We start from the raw sequence: 22,502 nt of genomic DNA, 5'->3' as shown, positions 1-22,502 counted from the left end.
GGTACAGTGCTGTCAGACTTCCGGGAGGGGTACAGTGCTGTCAGACTTCCAAGAATTGGTACAGTGCTGTCAGACTTCCGAGATTGGTACAGTGCTGTCAGACTTCCGGGAGGGGTACAGTGCTGTCAGACTTCCGGGAGGGGTACAGTGCTGTCAGACTTCCAAGAATTGGTACAGTGCTGTCAGACTTCCTGGAATTGGTACAGTGCTGTCAAACTCCTGGAAATTGGTACAGTGCTGTCAAACTCCTGGGAATTGGTACAGTGCTGTCAAACTCCTGGGAATTGGTACAGTGCTGTCAAACTCCCGGGAATTGGTACAGTGCTGTCAAACTCCCGGGAATTGGTACAGTGCTGTCAAACTCCTTGGAATTGGTACAGTGCTGTCAAACTCCTGGGAATTGATACAGTGCTGCCAAACTCCCAGGAATTGGTACAGTGCTGTCAAACTCCCGGGAATTGGTACAGTGCTGTCAAACTCCCGGGAATGGGTACAGTGCTGTCAAACTCCTGGGAATTGGTACAGTGCTGCCAATCTTCCAGGAATTGGTACAGTGCTGTCAAACTCCCGGGAATTGGTACAGTGCTGCCAAACTTCCAGGAATTGGTACAGTGCTGTCAAACTCCCGGGAATTGGTACAGTGCTGTCAAACTCCTTGGAATGGGTACAGTGCTGTCAAACTCCTGGAAATTGTTACAGTGCTGTCAAACTCCCGGGAATTGGTACAGTGCTGTCAAACTCCTGGGAATGGATACAGTGCTGTCAAACTCCCGGGAATTGGTACAGTGCTGTCAAACTCCTGGGAATGGGTACAGTGATGTCAAACTCCTGGGAATTGGTACAGTGCTGTCAAACTCCCAGGAATTGGTACAGTGCTGTCAAACTCCCGGGAATTGGTACAGTGCTGTCAAACTCCCGGGAATTGGTACAGTGCTGTCAAACTCCAGGGAATTGGTACAGTGCTGTTAAACTCCTGGGAATTGGTACAGCGCTGTCAAACTCCTGGGAATTGGTACAGTGCTGTTAAACTCCTGGGAATTGGTACAGTGCTGTCAGACTACCGGGAGGGGTACAGTGCTGTCAGACTTCCGGGAGGCGTACAGTGCTGTCAGACTTCCAGGAGTGGTACAGTGCTGTCAGACTTCCGGGAGGGGTACAGTGCTGTCAGACTTCCGGGAGGGGTACAGTGCTGTCAGACTTCCAAGAATTGGTACAGTGCTGTCAGACTTCCGAGATTGGTACAGTGCTGTCAGACTTCCAGGAGGGGTACAGTGCTGTCAGACTTCCAAGAATTGGTACAGTGCTGTCAGACTTCCGAGATTGGTACAGTGCTGTCAGACTTCCGGGAGGGGTACAGTGCTGTCAGACTTCCGGGAGGGGTACAGTGCTGTCAGACTTCCAAGAATTGGTACAGTGCTGTCAGACTTCCGAGATTGGTACAGTGCTGTCAGACTTCCGGGAGGGGTACAGTGCTGTCAGACTTCCGGGAGGGGTACAGTGCTGTCAGACTTCCAAGAATTGGTACAGTGCTGTCAGACTTCCTGGAATTGGTACAGTGCTGTCAAACTCCTGGAAATTGGTACAGTGCTGTCAAACTCCTGGGAATTGGTACAGTGCTGTCAAACTCCTGGGAATTGGTACAGTGCTGTCAAACTCCCGGGAATTGGTACAGTGCTGTCAAACTCCCGGGAATTGGTACAGTGCTGTCAAACTCCTTGGAATTGGTACAGTGCTGTCAAACTCCTGGGAATTGATACAGTGCTGCCAAACTCCCAGGAATTGGTACAGTGCTGTCAAACTCCCGGGAATTGGTACAGTGCTGTCAAACTCCCGGGAATGGGTACAGTGCTGTCAAACTCCTGGGAATTGATACAGTGCTGTCAAACTCCTTGGAATGGGTACAGTGCTGTCAAACTCCTGGAAATTGGTACCGTGCTGTCAAACTCCCGGGAATTGGTACAGTGCTGTCAAACTCCTGGGAATGGATACAGTGCTGTCAAACTCCTGGGAATTGGTACAGTGCTGTCAAACTCCTGGAAATTGGTACAGTGCTGTCAAACTCCTGGGAATTGGTACAGTGCTGTCAAACTCCTGGGAATTGGTACAGTGCTGTCAAACTCCCGGGAATTGGTACAGTGCTGTCAAACTCCCGGGAATTGGTACAGTGCTGTCAAACTCCTTGGAATTGGTACAGTGCTGTCAAACTCCTGGGAATTGATACAGTGCTGCCAAACTCCCAGGAATTGGTACAGTGCTGTCAAACTCCCGGGAATTGGTACAGTGCTGTCAAACTCCTTGGAATGGGTACAGTGCTGTCAAACTCCTGGGAATTGATACAGTGCTGTCAAACTCCTTGGAATGGGTACAGTGCTGTCAAACTCCTGGAAATTGGTACAGTGCTGTCAAACTCCCGGGAATTGGTACAGTGCTGTCAAACTCCTGGGAATGGATACAGTGCTGTCAAACTCCCGGGAATTGGTACAGTGCTGTCAAACTCCTGGGAATTGGTACAGTGCTGTCAAACTCCCGGGAATTGGTACAGTGCTGTCAAACTCCCGGGAATTGGTACAGTGCTGTCAAACTCCTTGGAATTGGTACAGTGCTGTCAAACTCCTGGGAATTGATACAGTGCTGCCAAACTCCCGGGAATTGGTACAGTGCTGTCAAACTCCTGGGAATTGGTACAGTGCTGTCAAACTCCCGGGAATTGGTACAGTGCTGTCAAACTCCTTGGAATTGGTACAGTGCTGTCAAACTCCTGGGAATTGATACAGTGCTGCCAAACTCCCAGGAATTGGTACAGTGCTGTCAAACTCCCAGGAATTGGTACAGTGCTGTCAAACTCCCGGGAATGGGTACAGTGCTGTCAAACTCCTGGGAATTGATACAGTGCTGTCAAACTCCTTGGAATGGGTACAGTGCTGTCAAACTCCTGGAAATTGGTACAGTGCTGTCAAACTCCCGGGAATTGGTACAGTGCTGTCAAACTCCTGGGAATGGATACAGTGCTGTCAAACTCCTGGGAATTGGTACAGTGCTGTCAAACTCCTGGAAATTGGTACAGTGCTGTCAAACTCCTGGGAATTGGTACAGTGCTGTCAAACTCCCGGGAATTGGTACAGTGCTGTCAAACTCCCGGGAATTGGTACAGTGCTGTCAAACTCCTTGGAATTGGTACAGTGCTGTCAAACTCCTGGGAATTGATACAGTGCTGCCAAACTCCCAGGAATTGGTACAGTGCTGTCAAACTCCCGGGAATTGGTACAGTGCTGTCAAACTCCTTGGAATGGGTACAGTGCTGTCAAACTCCTGGGAATTGATACAGTGCTGTCAAACTCCTTGGAATGGGTACAGTGCTGTCAAACTCCTGGAAATTGGTACAGTGCTGTCAAACTCCCGGGAATTGGTACAGTGCTGTCAAACTCCTGGGAATGGATACAGTGCTGTCAAACTCCCGGGAATTGGTACAGTGCTGTCAAACTCCTGGGAATGGGTACAGTGATGTCAAACTCCTGGGAATTGGTACTGTGCTGTCAAACTCCCAGGAATTGGTACAGTGCTGTCAAACTCCCGGGAATTGGTACAGTGCTGTCAAACTCCCGGGAATTGGTACAGTGCTGTCAAACTCCTGGGAATTGGTACAGTGCTGTTAAACTCCTGGGAATTGGTACAGCGCTGTCAAACTCCTGGAAATTGGTACAGTGATGTCAAACTCCTTGGAATTGGTACAGTGCTGTCAAACTCCTGGGAATTGGTACTGTGCTGTCAAACTCCCAGGAATTGGTACAGAGCTGTCAAACTCCTGGGAATTGGTACAGTGCTGTCAAACTCCCGGGAATTGGTACAGTGCTGTCAAACTCCTGGGAATGGGTACAGTGATGTCAAACTCCTGGGAATTGGTACAGTGCTGTCAAACTCCTTGGAATGGGTACAGTGCTGTCAAACTCCTGGAAATTGGTACCGTGCTGTCAAACTCCCGGGAATTGGTACAGTGCTGTCAAACTCCTGGGAATGGATACAGTGCTGTCAAACTCCTGGGAATTGGTACAGTGCTGTCAAACTCCTGGAAATTGGTACAGTGCTGTCAAACTCCTGGGAATTGGTACAGTGCTGTCAAACTCCTGGGAATTGGTACAGTGCTGTCAAACTCCCGGGAATTGGTACAGTGCTGTCAAACTCCCGGGAATTGGTACAGTGCTGTCAAACTCCTTGGAATTGGTACAGTGCTGTCAAACTCCTGGGAATTGATACAGTGCTGCCAAACTCCCAGGAATTGGTACAGTGCTGTCAAACTCCCGGGAATTGGTACAGTGCTGTCAAACTCCTTGGAATGGGTACAGTGCTGTCAAACTCCTGGGAATTGATACAGTGCTGTCAAACTCCTTGGAATGGGTACAGTGCTGTCAAACTCCTGGAAATTGGTACAGTGCTGTCAAACTCCCGGGAATTGGTACAGTGCTGTCAAACTCCTGGGAATGGATACAGTGCTGTCAAACTCCCGGGAATTGGTACAGTGCTGTCAAACTCCTGGGAATTGGTACAGTGCTGTCAAACTCCCGGGAATTGGTACAGTGCTGTCAAACTCCCGGGAATTGGTACAGTGCTGTCAAACTCCTTGGAATTGGTACAGTGCTGTCAAACTCCTGGGAATTGATACAGTGCTGCCAAACTCCCGGGAATTGGTACAGTGCTGTCAAACTCCTGGGAATTGGTACAGTGCTGTCAAACTCCCGGGAATTGGTACAGTGCTGTCAAACTCCTTGGAATTGGTACAGTGCTGTCAAACTCCTGGGAATTGATACAGTGCTGCCAAACTCCCAGGAATTGGTACAGTGCTGTCAAACTCCCAGGAATTGGTACAGTGCTGTCAAACTCCCGGGAATGGGTACAGTGCTGTCAAACTCCTGGGAATTGATACAGTGCTGTCAAACTCCTTGGAATGGGTACAGTGCTGTCAAACTCCTGGAAATTGGTACAGTGCTGTCAAACTCCCGGGAATTGGTACAGTGCTGTCAAACTCCTGGGAATGGATACAGTGCTGTCAAACTCCTGGGAATTGGTACAGTGCTGTCAAACTCCTGGAAATTGGTACAGTGCTGTCAAACTCCTGGGAATTGGTACAGTGCTGTCAAACTCCCGGGAATTGGTACAGTGCTGTCAAACTCCCGGGAATTGGTACAGTGCTGTCAAACTCCTTGGAATTGGTACAGTGCTGTCAAACTCCTGGGAATTGATACAGTGCTGCCAAACTCCCAGGAATTGGTACAGTGCTGTCAAACTCCCGGGAATTGGTACAGTGCTGTCAAACTCCTTGGAATGGGTACAGTGCTGTCAAACTCCTGGGAATTGATACAGTGCTGTCAAACTCCTTGGAATGGGTACAGTGCTGTCAAACTCCTGGAAATTGGTACAGTGCTGTCAAACTCCCGGGAATTGGTACAGTGCTGTCAAACTCCTGGGAATGGATACAGTGCTGTCAAACTCCCGGGAATTGGTACAGTGCTGTCAAACTCCTGGGAATGGGTACAGTGATGTCAAACTCCTGGGAATTGGTACTGTGCTGTCAAACTCCCAGGAATTGGTACAGTGCTGTCAAACTCCCGGGAATTGGTACAGTGCTGTCAAACTCCCGGGAATTGGTACAGTGCTGTCAAACTCCTGGGAATTGGTACAGTGCTGTTAAACTCCTGGGAATTGGTACAGCGCTGTCAAACTCCTGGAAATTGGTACAGTGATGTCAAACTCCTTGGAATTGGTACAGTGCTGTCAAACTCCTGGGAATTGGTACTGTGCTGTCAAACTCCCAGGAATTGGTACAGAGCTGTCAAACTCCTGGGAATTGGTACAGTGCTGTCAAACTCCCGGGAATTGGTACAGTGCTGTCAAACTCCTGGGAATGGGTACAGTGATGTCAAACTCCTGGGAATTGGTACAGTGCTGTCAAACTCCTGGGAATTGATACAGTGCTGTCAAACTCCTGGGAATTGGTACAGTGCTGTCAAACTCCTGGGAATTGGTACAGTGCTGTCAGTCTCCCAGGAATTGGTACAGTGCTGTCAAACTCCCGGGAATTGGTACAGTGCTGTCAAACTCCTTGGAATTGGTACAGTGCTGTCAAACTCCTGGGAATTGATACAGTGCTGCCAAACTCCCAGGAATTGGTACAGTGCTGTCAAACTCCCGGGAATTGGTACAGTGCTGTCAAACTCCTGGGAATTGGTACAGTGCTGTCAAACTCCCGGGAATTGGTACAGTGCTGTCAAACTCCTTGGAATTGGTACAGTGCTGTCAAACTCCTGGGAATTGATACAGTGCTGCCAAACTCCCGGGAATTGGTACAGTGCTGTCAAACTCCCGGGAATTGGTACAGTGCTGTCAAACTCCCGGGAATGGGTACAGTGCTGTCAAACTCCTGGGAATTGATACAGTGCTGTCAAACTCCTTGGAATGGGTACAGTGCTGTCAAACTCCTGGAAATTGGTACAGTGCTGTCAAACTCCCGGGAATTGGTACAGTGCTGTCAAACTCCTGGGAATGGATACAGTGCTGTCAAACTCCCGGGAATTGGTACAGTGCTGTCAAACTCCTGGGAATGGGTACAGTGATGTCAAACTCCTGGGAATTGGTACTGTGCTGTCAAACTCCCAGGAATTGGTACAGTGCTGTCAAACTCCCGGGAATTGGTACAGTGCTGTCAAACTCCCGGGAATTGGTACAGTGCTGTCAAACTCCTGGGAATTGGTACAGTGCTGTTAAACTCCTGGGAATTGGTACAGCGCTGTCAAACTCCTGGAAATTGGTACAGTGATGTCAAACTCCTTGGAATTGGTACAGTGCTGTCAAACTCCTGGGAATTGGTACTGTGCTGTCAAACTCCCAGGAATTGGTACAGAGCTGTCAAACTCCTGGGAATTGGTACAGTGCTGTCAAACTCCCGGGAATTGGTACAGTGCTGTCAAACTCCTGGGAATGGGTACAGTGATGTCAAACTCCTGGGAATTGGTACAGTGCTGTCAAACTCCTGGGAATTGATACAGTGCTGTCAAACTCCTGGGAATTGGTACAGTGCTGTCAAACTCCTGGGAATTGGTACAGTGCTGTCAGTCTCCCAGGAATTGGTACAGTGCTGTCAAACTCCCGGGAATTGGTACAGTGCTGCCAAACTCCCGGGAATTGGTACAGTGCTGTCAAACTCCCGGGAATTGGTATGGTGATGCAGCAGTAGAAACTAACAATTTCAGTCCACATATAGCAAAACCCTTAAAAATGGCAGGTTTCCACTAGTCCTTATGATACCATAACTATTGGGCCGTTTGTCAAGGACTACAGGACTGGTGCCAATTCTAACACTGTGATGTAGATTAGTAAAAGTGATTAGTGATTCGTAAAAGCATGGATTGAAGATGATAATTTAACAAATACGTTTACGCAGTCCGTTTATCAAGCAGCCTCGTCAAACTTTCTTTAACTGATAACTGCACCATATTATTTAATCAGTTAAAAAGTGTATATGATGTGACCTCAAAAGAGGATCTTGACTTTTAATATGACTTCAGTATGAAAGCGTCATTTATACTTTATTAGATATTACATAATCATATATTCTCTAAATGTTTCAGAGTTGTATCATCTGCACCATCATGACCAAAGTTATACATCTCTTCCATCAAATAGTGAGTCATATCCCCCAATATCAGTCCCAAACACCTAAATCCCCAATATCAGTCCCAAACACCTTAATCCCCAAATATCACTCCCCAACACTTAAATCCCCCAATATCAGTCCCAAACACCTAAATCCCCCAATATCAGTCACAACATCCTCCCATATTGGTCCCAAACACCGAAATCCCTCAATATCAGTCCCAGACACCAAAATACCCCCATCTCAGTCCCAAACACGAAAACACCAAAAAAACAGGCCACTGCAATGACAAGCATTCAGGTCATTAGATGTTTGTTCTTCAAGAGGAGAAATGGTTCAGTGCTTATCTACTTACGGTGCTTAAAATGAGCTGTCCAGTACTATAACCTGCCAATACGTGGACCATCAAAGGCAGAACTGGAGCATCCACAAGAGAACAGCATAGTACTGCAGTAATACACCAACACAACACTGAATCATTGTTCATGTACACCACACATCTGTTGTATAGTCTCCATCATGGCAAATTGAATGTCAGTAATCTATTATTTGAGAGATATGAGGTTATTGATATATCATATCAAAGGTATTTTCCGAGTATGATGTCAATCTAAGGATCAATGTCTTAAACCATGTTTTCTGTTACCAAAATACTCCTAACCATCCAATAACTCACTCCACTCCACAAATCACACTGCAAATCTACAAATCACTCACCCACTCCACAAGTCATTCAGACACTTCACAAGTCATTCACATACTTCACAAGTCACTCAGCCACTCAACAAGTCATTCAGACACTTCACAAGTCACTCAGCCACTCCACAAGTCATTCAGACCCTCCACAAGTCACTCACCCACTTCAAAAGTCACTCACCCATTCCAAAAGTCACTCACCCACTTCAAAAGTCACTCATCCACTTCACAAGTTACTCACCCACTCCACAAATCACTCAGACGCTCCACAAGTCATTCAGACACTCCACAAGTCATTCAGACACTTCATTAGTCACTCAGCAACTTCACACATCACTCCGACACTTCACAAGTCACTCAGCCACTTCCCAAGTCACTCACCCACTTCAAAAGTCACTCACCCACTTCACAAGTTACTCACCCACTTCACAAGTTACTCACCCACTTCCCAAGTTACTCACCCACCTCCCAAGTTACTCACCCACTTCCCAAGTCACTCACCCACTTCAAAAGTCACTTCGACACTTCACAATTCACTCAGCCACTCCACAAGTCATTCAGACACTTCATTTGTCACTCAACCACTTCACACGTCACTCCGACACTTCACAAGTCACTCAGCCACTCCACAAGTCATTCAGATGCTCCACAAGTCATTCAGACACTTCATTAGTCACTCAGCCACTTCACATGTCACTCCGACACTTCACAATTCACTCAGCCACTCCACAAGTCATTCAGACACTTCACAAGTCACTCACCCACTTCACAAGTCACTCAGACCCTCCACAAGTCATTCAGACACTTCACAAGTCACTCAGCCACTTCACAAGTCACTCAGACGCTTCACAAGTAACTCAGACACTTCACAAGTCACTCAGCAACTCCATAAGTCACTCACCCACTCCACAAGTCACTCAGCGACTCCACAAGTCACTCAGACCCTCCACAAGTCACTCAGACACTTCACAAGTCACTTAGCCACTTCACAAGTCAATCCAATACTTCACAAGTCACTCACCCACTTCACGAGTCACTCACCCACTTCAGTGGCACATGACACATGATCCTGACAGTGTGATACCATGCATGACACATGATCCTGACAGTGTTAAACCATGCATGACACATGATCCTGACAGTGTTATACCATGCATGACACATGGTCCTGACAGTGTTAAACCATGCATGACACATGATCCTGACAGTGTTAAACCATGCATGACACATGATCCTGGCAATGTTAAACCATGCATGACACATGATCCTGGCAATGTTAAACCATGCATGACACATGATCCTGAAGGTGTTAAGCCATGCATGAAAAAACACCCTGACAGTGTTAAATCATACATGACACACCACCCTGACAGTGTTAAATCATGCATGACACACCACCCTGACAGTGTTAAATCACACATGACACACCACCCTGACAGAGTTGAATCACAAAACACACCACCCTGACAGTGTTAAATCACACATGACACACCACTCTGACAGAGTTGAATCACAAAACACACCACCCTGACAGTGTTATATCACACATGACACACCACCCTGACAATGTTATATCACACATGACACACCACCCTGACAGTGTTATATCACACATGACACACCACCCTGACCGTGTTAAATCACACGACACACTACCCTGACGGTGTTATATCACACATGACACACCACCCTGACAGTGTTAAATCACACATGACACACCACCCTGACAGTGTTATATCACACATGACACACCACCCTGACAGTGTTATATCACACATGACACACCACCCTGACAGTGTTATATCACACATGACACACCACCCTGACAGTGTTATATCACACATGACACACCACCCTGACAGTGTTATATCACACATGACACACCACCCTGACAGTGTTATATCACACATGACAGACCACCCTGACAGTGTTAAATCACACGACACAGCACCCTGACGGTGTTAAATCACACACGACACACCACCCTGACAGTGTTAAATCATGCATGACACACCACCCTGACAGTGTTAAATCACACATGACACATGATCCTGACAGTGTTAAATCACACATGACACACCACCCTGAGTGTTAAATCATGCATGACACACCACCCTGACAGTGTTAAAGCACACGACACACCACCCTGACAGTGTTATATCACACATGACACACTACCCTGACAGTGTTAAATCACACGACACACCACCCTGACAGTGTTAAATCACACATGACACACCACCCTGACAGTGTTAAATCACACGACACACCGCCCTGACAGTGTTAAATCACACGACACACCACCCTGACAGTGTTAAATCACACATGACACACCACTCTGACAGTGTTAAATCACACATGACACACCACCCTGAGTGTTAAATCATGCATGACACACCACCCTGACAGTGTTAAATCACACATGACACACCACCCTGACAGTGTTAAATCACACACGACACACCACCCTGACAGTGTTAAAGCACACATGACACAATCTTAGCAGTTTCTATCCATGGTATTCCCCTGATAGGTACCCCCCTCCCCCGTATCTCGATCTACCTCAAGTCATCATACGCATCATATCATCCCACCTAACTCACCATGGTCCCTGTCCGTCAGTCATACATCCTATATATCATCAAACATATCGCAGCACTGATACAGAATACAAAACATCACTTGCTTCATGCATTAAATCCTAAGACAATAAGTCAATATAACTGCAAATCAGTCCCATACTATCAAATATTTTCCTGATACAGAATACGAAACATCACTTGCTTCATGCATTAAACCCTAAGACAATAAGTCAATATCACTGCAAATCAGTCCCATACTATGAAATATTTTCCCAGCAGCTCGCACAATAACAATACATCTCAAATAATCGACTACATGTCCACAATGTATCATGGCATATTTTGTGACAAGCCCCGACAAAATCGTCAAAATTTCAATTCAATCATCTTCCATTCAATAAACTCGGTACTTACACATAAAGATCGAAATGGCCTTTGACCATTTGCTTTAAGAAATCAAGGTCCATTTTGGTGGAGCTGGGATGCAATTCCCTCGCAGGATGCAGAAAGGATGGAATGAAAGGATGATTGTTGATGATGCTGTGAGAAAATAGGACACTATAGAACCAAACCCGGCCTCATTCACAAATTTATGCTATGTTTAGTATGCTGAACAGTCACTGGTGGCACACTTTCAACACTAGGGCCATCGGTGCACATGACAGACTTATTATTGATTATTTGTCAGCAGTCTAGGGGTTAATCTGTGTAAGACCGGCTGCTCCTAGGCTACCACTAGGAAGTCTGGTAATGAAACATGAATAGTAGCATTGGCTGGCTTCTCTCGGCTGATGTGGAATTGTTCATTTTAGCCAAGGGAGGACAGGTTGTGGGACAGTTTATTACCCCTGCGGGAAGCTGCCTCAGTTATCAGTAAGGAAGGGTAGTGGTCGGTCTCACAGCCCATTAGTCTAACATCTAGTTTCTGAAATCTTATATTACACAATATCCTTCTTAACTCTAAAAATAAAAAAATTTACCTAGGCTGATTTCAGAATAGAGCTGTGGATTAGAGCTAGTTTGAGCTGGCTAGACTTGCTTTTGTATGCATTTCTAGATTTTGTTTTTTCATAAAATAAATATATTCCACGGTCATGGTGCAGGACTACCCATTAGTCTAACATCTAGTCTCTGAAATGATCATATCTTACAGAATAAATAGTTGTTAAATTATCTTAATAAAACGATAATAAAAAGGAGCCCAGAGAATCTCTTCCTGATACTGCAGTATCTAGACTTGCCAAACATTATGGACTTGCATGGGCTGCATTGAATAGGGTCTGTATGAAAGACTAACAGCCCATGTACAATATTATTTTTCCTTCCGCCCAGCCATTGTAATGCTATAGCCCTAAATTAAGCAAGTCTAAATTTTCCCAATCTAACTTGGGCTCTTTTTCAATTCAAATACAGTCGTTTCTATCAAATTTATATACTTTTCAGAGACCTTATGATAGTCTAGGAAGGCTAGATGCACTGTGGATTTTTCTGACATCTGACTGAAATGCATGGAATGTTTGGAATTGATATTATCTGTAATTCTGTCTGTAGAAAAGCTGGTGTGATCACGTTCACCATGTGAGATACATGTGTGTAATGTAAATATTATACAAAAAATGACATCAATAAATGTGACAGGGATTTGTTGAAACACAAGAACAGCAGAAATATCACACCAGCTCATATACACTCATCTGATAAAATGTTCATCTTGCCATGAAATCGCTGATGTTTCTATATCATTCATTGTAGCAAAAACACTTTTCTTATCTACAGTTTTTAAAATAATTTGACGAAATATTTGACAGCAGTGTACCAGGTGAGCTATAGTTGAGGTCAGCCTACCCATCTTCCTAAATCAGAGACATTATACAGTTGCTTTTCCAACATCATCACCATCGGTAAGTTACCTTTAAGTTTAACATCATTTAACATATTTTAGACTTTCACAGGAAGAAAATGAGTGCTAGATGTATTGAGTCAGCTTCTTTTGTCATAGTCAAGTCCCTTCATAACTAAATCTCCACACATCTGTTCTATGTTTGATTTTACGCCGCTTTTAGCAATATTCCAGCAATATCACAGCAGGGGACACCAGAAATGGGCTTCACAGATCATACCCATGTCGGGAATCGAACCCAGGTCTTCGGTGTGACGAGCGAACACTTTAACTGTTCTACCTTAGACCACACAAAGCAGAGTAGGTCAGTATTCGTCTATTGTCATGTTGTACACCATGTACACTGATACATGTTTTTTTAATGGCCTGACTGATTCCTTTTGTTCAGCCATTTTTTTCAGTTAATCAGACAGCAAACGATAATCTACGAGAAATATTATTTACATCTATCAAGACATAAACGTTTAAGTTTACATGAAATGTGTATGTATTTCATGACACATTTATTTATCTTACCTCCAGTGAGAATGTTGAGATCTGTTTGGTTCATGTGATCTTGATAAAATACTTTGTCTCCCGCCTGGGAAGGAAATAAATTACTGAGTTGGAGAATAATATCCCTTATACCCACCATGAAAAAGACAGGCTGCACACAGATTTTGTAGTGGGAGAATAAATTCCTTACACCCCGCTTCGAAACAAAAAGCCGCACATTGTTTATGAGTAAAAAAAAGTCACGCGACACGGACAAGTCAACCTCAGATCAATGAAACAGCTGTTTTTTTATTAAATTAACATTTTTTAATGAAGGCAGATTGAAACATGTTGGCCAGATAAATTCGTTTAAAGCAGTATCACTCGGGGAATATATGATGTATGCTGCTACAACTCAAAGTATTTACCCAAATTCACCAAATAAACAAAAAAAATGAATAAGGTATTACTATTTCTTATCAGCATGAGGTATAACACACAGACTGAATCTGCTGAAAGGGCTCAGAAATGTATAACTAAATGAGTGAGTGAGTGAGTGAGTGGGTTAGTTGGGTTTAACGCCGCTTTTAATAGTATTCCAGTTATATCATGGCGTGTCAGCTCAATGTGGGAGGAAAGCCCGAAGTGATGCAGGTCTAAGACGTTTACCACTTCGGTGAAACCCACGAGCACGGGTATGGTGCTGACAAACCTAGAAACATAATCTGGGCAAACCGGGATTCGAACACACAATCATAGGTTTCTGGCGTGCCCAAGGGACGCGACTCTGTATATAACTAAATGAAAGGATGACAATATTCTTCTTCCTATCTGCCGAGTCTGTTCATAGATTTACCATATTGCCATGGGAAGGGAAGTAACGCTTTCAAGGTCATTCGATGAAACAGTCCATGCAACAACTACAGTGTGAGTGAGTGAGTGAGTATGGTTTTACGCCACATTTAGCAATATTCCAGCAATATCACAATGGGGGTCACCAGAAATGGGCTGTTATAGCTACGACTTTTGAAAAGAAAGGTTTTGAAAGAGATGGTGCTTTGGAATGAAGGTTTTAGAAAAACATGTTATTGATATTTCAAACTTACTATGTGTATCTACATGTATATTCTTATATGTTTGCTTGAATGAATGTCCTATGATATTGTATGTGAGGGTCGATCAGTTTGTCTGTCAACAATCATGACGGGAATCTATAGTTTATTCACATTTATAATTTACTTTTTTAAGCTTGAAAGCTTTCATTAATCAGAGTGAGTGAGTGAGTTGGGTTTAATGCCGCTTTTAACAGTATTCCAGTTATATCGCGGCATGTCAGCTTAATGTGGGAGGAAAGCCTGAAGTGATGCAGGTCTCAGACGTTTACCACTTTGGTGAAACCCACGAGCACGGGTATGGTGTTGACTAAAGCTAGAAACATAATCGGGGCGAACCGGGATTCAAACCCACAATCATAGGTTTCTGGTGTGCCCAAGGGACGCAACTCTGCACAGTGAATCGCGGCGCCTTAAAGGCTGGGCCACCTGTGCCCCCGATCTGGGTTAGAACTTGTCTTCAAGGACCTATGCTCGTAAGAGGAGACTAACAGGATCAGGTTGTCAGACTCGCTGACTTGGTTTATGCATGTCATCGTATCCTAATTGCGTAGATTGATGCTCATGATGTCAATCACTGGACTGACGACCATTGTGTCTGTTTTACTTGCTGACACAACAAAGTTGAGCAACAGCTTCAATCAAGCTTCAGTGAAGTAAATGTATTAATAAGAATAAATATGATTGTTGTAACACAAACTGATCGACTCTCACACAAAATGTCACAGGACATTAATGTAAATATCTAAAGATATGCATGTAGGTAAATGTAGCAAGTTTAAAATATTCAGAAATGATTTTCAAAAACCATCTTAAACCACAAATGCATGATCTCTTTCTAAAACTTAATAATCACACATTCTTACCATGATCTAAACAGATCACATTTTTTTTTGCTCTTACATGGTGTTGTTTTTTGGAAGGTTCAAATCCGCGAAGTAAGTTTTAAAACTGTACCCAGGTGTAATTGGTATATCTACAATGCAGAGAATCCATCTTGAGAATTCCCTGTCAAAAATGGTGAAAAAGAAAATATTTTATCAGTTGTTTCACATGCACATATGCTGACAAACCTAGAAACATAATGAGGGTGAACCGGGATTCAAACCCACAATCATAGGTAAATCTCATGAAGGTCACATCACAGGGCGTTCTAAGAGGAGTGAGTGTGTATGGTTTTACGCTGCTTTTAGCAATATTCCAGCAATATCACGGCAGGGGACACCAGAAATGGGCTTCACACATTGTACCCATATCAGGAATTGCACCCGGGTTTTCAGCGTGACCAGCTAACGCTTTAACTACTAGGCTACCCGACCGCCCCGTTCTAAGAGGAAGGGTGGTGGGCCGGTTCCAAATGTTTTACAAATTTAATGATGATATATAAACATATACATATAGAACGCGATGCATTGAACCATTTAATACATTGTTAGATCCCTAATGAGTGAGTGAGTTGGAGTTAACGCCACTCTGACAGGTCCTGGATGCGTACTACCTTTGTTAAACCAACGAGAACAGGTGTGGTACTGATATACCTAGAAACATAATCTGTGCGAATGTGGGGTTCAAATCCATTGATCCATTATTATACGCACAGCACTTGCAGCACCTTAAACAACGTGGCCCGTACTGGACAAGAAAATGAAAATACATAATGTTTTTAAAACTCATTCTGAGTAAGTGAGTTGGAATTAATGCCACCTTCCCAGTATTCCAGTCATATCATGGCGTGTCAGCGAGGAAGTGATGCAGGTCTCAGAGTTTACCACGTTGTCTTCATCTACGTGAAACAGGTTATTCTTTCTAGCTAGCTTAGTGGTTAAAGCGTTCGCTCGTCACACCAACGACCCGCGTTCAATTCCTCACACAGGTCCAATGTGTGAAGTCCATTTCCATTTTGTATTTGAGAAGCTCAAGTCCAATATTTTTTTTCAGTGTTTACGTGGATACATTCGAATAGGTGTGGCATCGACAATGTGTCATCTTCCCGAGGCAAGGGAGTTAACTGGCTATATAAAAAGTCAGTTAACTCCCTTGCTTCAGGAAGATGGCGATGTGTAATCTTTGTTTGTTTGTTTAACGCTGCACTCAGCAGCTAAGAGGCAGGAAGAGTGAGTGAGTTGGGTTTAACACCGCTTTTAACATTATTCCGTTTTATCACAGGGTGTCAGCTTAATGTGGGAGGAAAGACCAAAGTGATGCAAGTCTCAGATGTTTACCACTTCAGTGAAACCCACGAGCACGCTGACAAACCTAGAAACATAATCAGGTGAACAGGGATTCGAACCTACAATCACAGGTGTCTGGCATGTCCAAGGGATGCAACTCTGCACAGGGAATTATAGTTACCATTGTTAATAATTCAAAGAATACTACCTCAGAACCAATACCACCCACCTCCTCAGTATTTTGATTCTAGTTTGCTGATGTTGGAGTAAGTGAGTGAGGTTTTACACTGCTTTTAGCAATATTCCAGCAATATCATGGCAGGGGACACCAGAAATGGGCTTCACACTGTACCAATGTGGGGAATCAAACCTCGGTTTTCAGCGTGACGAGCGAACGCTTTAACCACTAGGCTACCCCACCGCCCCCACTACCCTAAGAGAACCAGTAGGACACTGTAATGAAAGAGCTGCAAGAACTTAGAGTCAATCTCAAGAAGAACAAAGCTGCTGGTTCAGGCAGAAAACGAAATGACAACATCGTATATGGTGGACCATGTCTAATGCTTCTGTTCAGGAAGTTATACAATATCATTTTAGGAAGAGGATATATAACACCATTCAAACTTAGTGTCATCAAACCGATTCATAAGGTGAAAACAAACCCCAGAAATTATAATCCTTCTTCCTGTTGGAAAAGCTGGTTAAAAAAAGGCTTACCAAATGGATCCATCTGAGCAACATCAGCCTAAAAAAATTCTCAGCAACAAGGATGTCAACCTCGAACAGGATCCATCACAGCCTTCAACCTGACAGAATCAGTTAATGACAACCTAGAACTCGGAAATCATGTGTATAGTGCATTTCTAGATAAGAAACAATCGTTTGATACTGTTTGGCAAAATGGATTGGTCCTAAATCTACATATAGTTTCGAATCTGTGGGATTTTCATGGCGACTACTTGTCAATGCATAGAGCAATCTTACTGGTGTTATTGCAGCAAGTGGCTCCCATCTTCCCAAAAAATGGTGTCAGACAAGGGGGGAGTCCTCTTCATGTTTATATACCAAGTACTCACAGCTGAACTTTTGAATCTCCTCGACTCCTCAAACCTTGGAATCGAGATTACAAATATCAACCTTGGAAATCCAACTCTAGCTGACTATCTCACACTGCCAGCATTCGCATCGAACAGTCTTCAAGGACTTCTTGAAATATTGACGACATATACAGTGAAATGGAGCTATGAGATAAACCCTTCCAAATGTAAAGTTATCATCCGCTGATCAGTATCTGCCGACTTCCCAGAATCGTCTGGATAACAGGCGGGAAGATTACCATCAAGCACTTCATACTTCAGACATCAAGGGCACCAAGAATCAAAACCCACAGATTCAGAGGCAGAAGTTTGCAGAAAAACAAAAACACATTTTAACGCATTGATGGTATATGTATGAAACCAAGGGAGATAACCCTCTAATCTCAGTGAGTGTGTGAGTGAGTGAGTTGGGTTTAACGCCGCTTTTAACAGTATTCCAGTTACCGTATTCGACGTAATAAGCGCCCCGCTCTAATAAGCGCCCACGGCGATATTTGCTAATATTTTGGCTAGTGTACAATCCCGCTTGGCACCCCTTCCGATTGATCAATGTACACAAGACTTATTTTTTCGCGTATAATACGCACTCGTGTGCTATATGCACCCTTAATTATCGGCATTTAAACTCAGGAAAAATATATCTGTCGTACATAAACATTTCAGGCTGTCAGCATAAACCAGGAAATTTATCTTTCAACTGTTTTTTTCTCACCAAAGTAATATTCTAATAAGGGCCCCCTATTTCTAATGTTGAGAGCGCCCTGAGCGCTTATTACGTCGAATACGGTATATCGTGGCGTGTCAGCTTAATGTGGGAGGAAAGCCCGAAGTGATGCAGGTCTCAGACGTTTACCACTTCGGTGAAACCCACGAGCACGGGTATGGTGCTGACAAACCTAGAAACATAATCTGGGCGAACCGGGATTCGAACCCACAATCATAGGTTTCTGGCGTGCCCAAGGGAAGCAACTCTGCACAGCGAATTGCGGCGCCTTAGACGACTGGGCCACCCGTGCCCCCTAATCTCAGTGAGTACCATCTGGGCAGTGTTACCTTGTATGACGTATGGTTACATTTGTTTGTTTGTTGTTTTACGCCGCACTCAGCAATATTCCAGCTGTATGACAGCGGTCTGTAAATAATCGAGTCTGGACCAGACAATCCAGTGATTGACATCATGAGCATCGATCCATGCAATTGGGATACGATGACATGCATCAACTAAGTCAGCAAACCTGACCACCTGACATGGATTCGTCGCGAGCTATCATTCATTCTAGAGTAAGTATTCGAAACTTGGTTAGTTGACGAAGTATAGTATTCGAAACTTGGTAAGTTGATGACGTATAGTATTCGAAACTTGGTAAGTTGACGAAGTTTAGTACTCGAAACTTGGTAAGTTGATGACGTAAGGGTGTGATAGCAGTTGAGGCGACAGTTGTACTATGGCGATGGTGTAGTTAAGACCGTTTTGATTGATACGTAGTGTTTGTTGAGTTTGCGGCAAATCTTTGTTGTCAACAAGTGAGCATAATGACAGGCAGAGATACAACAAATGGTGCTGTGACCTTGTCCCTGCTATGAGGTTTTCCTTGTACGACCTTGTGCCTGCTATGAGGTTTTCCTTGTACAACCTTGTCCCTGCTGTGAGGTTTTCCTTGTACGACCTCGTCCTTGCTATGAGGTTTTCCTTGTACGACAGCGTCCTTGCTATGAGGTTTTCCTAGTTTGACCTCGTCCCTGCTATGAGGTTTTCCTAGTACGACCTCGTCCTTGCTATGAGGTTTTCCTAGTTTGACCTCGTCCCTGCTATGAGGTTTTCCTAGTACGACCTCGTCCCTGCTGTGAGGTTTTCCTTGTACGACAGCGTCCTTGCTATGAGGTTTTCCTAGTTTGACCTCGTCCCTGCTATGAGGTTTTCCTTGTACGACCTCGTGCCTGCTGTGACGTTTTCCTTGTACGACAGCGTCCTTGCTATGAGGTTTTCCTAGTTTGACCTCGTCCCTGCTGTGAGGTTTTCCTTGTACGACAGCGTCCTTGTTATGAGGTTTTCCTAGTTTGACCTCGTGCCTGCTGTGAGGTTTTCCTAGTACGACCTCGTCCCTGCTGTGAGGTTTTCCTTGTACGACAGCGTCCTTGTTATGAGGTTTTCCTAGTTTGACCTCGTCCCTGCTATGAGGTTTTCCTTGTACGACCTCGTGCCTGCTATGAGGTTTTCCTAGTACGACCTCGTCCCTGCTGTGAGGTTTTCCTTGTAGGACAGCGTCCTTGTTATGAGGTTTTCCTAGTTTGACCTCGTGCCTGCTGTGAGGTTTTCCTAGTAAGACCTCGTCCCTGCTGTGAGGTTTTTCTTGTACGACCTCATGCCTGCTATGAGGTTTTCCTACTTTGACCTCATCCCTGCTATAAGGTTTTCCTAGTATGACCTCGTGCCTGCTATGAGGTTTTCCTTGAAAGACCTCGCCTTGCTGTGAGGTTTTCCTGGTTCAACCTTGTCCCTGCTGTGAGGTTTTCCTTGTACGACCTCGTGCCTGCTATAAGGTTTTCCTAGTACAACCTTGCCCCTGCTATTGAGGTTTTCCTAGTACGACCTCCTCCCTGCTATGAGATTTTCCTAGTACCAATTCAACTCTGCTATGAGGTTTTCCTAGTACGACCTCCTCCCTGCTATAAGGTTTTCCTAGTACGACCTCATGCCTGCTATAAGGTTTTCCTAGTACGACCTCGTGCCTGCTATAAGGTTTTCCTAGTACGACCTCCTCCCTGCTATAAGGTTTTCCTAGTACGACCTCGTCCCTGCTATAAGGTTTTCCTAGTACGACCTCGTCCCTGCTATAAGGTTTTCCTAGTACGACCTCATGCCTGCTATAAGGTTTTCCTAATACGACCTCGTGCCTGCTATAAGGTTTTCCTAGTACGACCTCGTTCCTGCTATAAGGTTTTCCTAGTACGACCTCCTCCCTGCTATAAGGTTTTCCTAGTACGACCTCGTGCCTGCTATAAGGTTTTCCTAGTACGACCTCCTCCCTGCTATAAGGTTTTCCTAGTACGACCTCGTCCCTGCTATGAGGTTTTCCTAGTACGACCTCGTCCCTGCTATAAGGTTTTCCTAGTACGACCTCGTCCCTGCTATAAGGTTTTCCTAGTACGACCTCCTCCATGCTATAAGGTTTTCCTAGTACGACCTCGTGCCTGCTATAAGGTTTTCCTAGTACGACCTCGTGCCTGCTATAAGGTTTTCCTAATACGACCTCGTGCCTGCTATAAGGTTTTCCTAGTACGACCTCGTTCCTGCTATAAGGTTTTCCTAGTACGACCTCCTTCCTGCTATAAGGTTTTCCTAGTACGACCTCGTGCCTGCTATAAGGTTTTCCTAGTACGACCTCCTCCCTGCTATAAGGTTTTCCTAGTACGACCTCGTCCCTGCTATGAGGTTTTCCTAGTACGACCTCGTCCCTGCTATAAGGTTTTCCTAGTACGACCTCGTCCCTGCTATAAGGTTTTCCTAGTACGACCTCCTCCCTGCTATAAGGTTTTCCTAGTACGACCTCGTCCCTGCTATGAGGTTTTCCTAGTACGACCTCGTCCCTGCTATAAGGTTTTCCTAGTACGACCTCGTCCCTGCTATAAGGTTTTCCTAGTACGACCTCCTCCCTGCTATAAGGTTTTCCTAGTACGACCTCGTCCCTGCCATGAGGTTTTCCTTGTAAGAAGAAGTGTGGATGTAGAGTTCAAGCATACAATGTTCTAACATCAAAGAAAAAGATTGAAACCTTTTCATTATGGATGACCGGAAGCAAACCCAGAACTTCCCAATCAGTAGTCAGGCACTCTTACCATTAAGCCACAGAACTGGTTGAAGATGGGTGGTGCATCAGAAGGTACCGTGTTTACAGCATAACTATTTCCTTGCCAGATATATTTTACAAGCCTCTCTTTTGACTGCCATAACACACCATTATACATAATATTAAATGAATAAATTTTGTTCCTCCTCAGTTTTAGTTGAAATTGGAAACCCTGAGCTGAATGGGCCACCCAATCTTCCTGAGGCAGGTGTCCACTAGCCTATATCAAATCCTAGTTTCTACCCTTGACACATCAATGAAATGAAAACATGATATCCAATCAGATCGCTATTCTTATCTCGTATAATTTCACAAAGATGATGACTACCATAGGCGACGACCTAGAAGAGAACAAAAACATTCGCGATTTCATCCACGACACAAAAACACAGGCAATCGTTGAGGGGGAGGGGGTTATTTGATGAAAAAGACATAATCGTGTCAACAAAGACAGGCAGGTAAATCACTTTTATACGAAGGTGTACAAGTCATGGATGTTGATTTAGTGAACCGTTCCCAGGACTATTGATATGTGCGATAGTCCAATCATATTTAGCACAGGAAAGTGGGCTTGATGTTGCAAAGTTGGAAACAAGACTTTGATAAAAAGGCTAGTTGAAACATGTTAAAAGGATACAATGTTAGTAGATCTGACTTCTCAACTATCTCACAAGTTCAGCTCCCTGATCACAAACGGAGTAAACATTGTGCACATTGTACTCCGCCCCTCAGTTCTCATTGTCAATGGGGCGGTTGGGTAGCCTAGTAGTTAAAGCGTTCGCTCGTCACGCTGAAGACCCGGGTTCGATTCCCGAAATGGGTACAATGTGTGAAGCCCATTTCAGGTGTCCCCCGCCGTGATGTTGCTGGAATATTGCTAAAAGCGGCGTAAAACCATACTCACTCACTCACTCTCATTGTCAATAGTGTCGTGGCAAATGGTGGAATGAATATCCGCAGAGAAACGACCAGGTTCT

General features: G+C 44.5%; 1 protein-coding gene across 6 annotated transcripts in view; it reads right to left on the bottom strand.

Annotated features, from left to right (window-relative positions):
- LOC125380109 (phosphatidylserine decarboxylase proenzyme, mitochondrial-like) overlaps nt 1–22,502 on the bottom strand; it is a 67,618-nt gene that overhangs the window by 30,537 nt on the left and 14,579 nt on the right. Inside the window, exon 2 of one of the 6 annotated variants that reach the window (XM_048396394.1) lies at nt 11,338–11,463. The exons of 3 other annotated variants lie outside the window; for them this stretch is intronic. In XM_048396394.1, coding sequence (XP_048252351.1) covers nt 11,338–11,390 — 53 coding nt within the window. In that variant the 5' untranslated portion in view covers nt 11,391–11,463. Of the gene's footprint in view, nt 1–11,337; nt 11,599–22,502 lie in introns of those variants that run through there. 2 more of the 6 variants (XM_048396398.1, XM_048396393.1) reach the window with 2 other exon arrangements.

Source organism: Haliotis rufescens, unplaced genomic scaffold, assembly GCF_023055435.1.
Source record: "Haliotis rufescens isolate VD_foot unplaced genomic scaffold, xgHalRufe1.0.p SCAF_15, whole genome shotgun sequence".
NCBI classification, from domain to species: Eukaryota; Metazoa; Mollusca; class Gastropoda; order Lepetellida; family Haliotidae; genus Haliotis; species Haliotis rufescens.
This window is presented reverse-complemented; position numbering and strand designations above follow the sequence as displayed.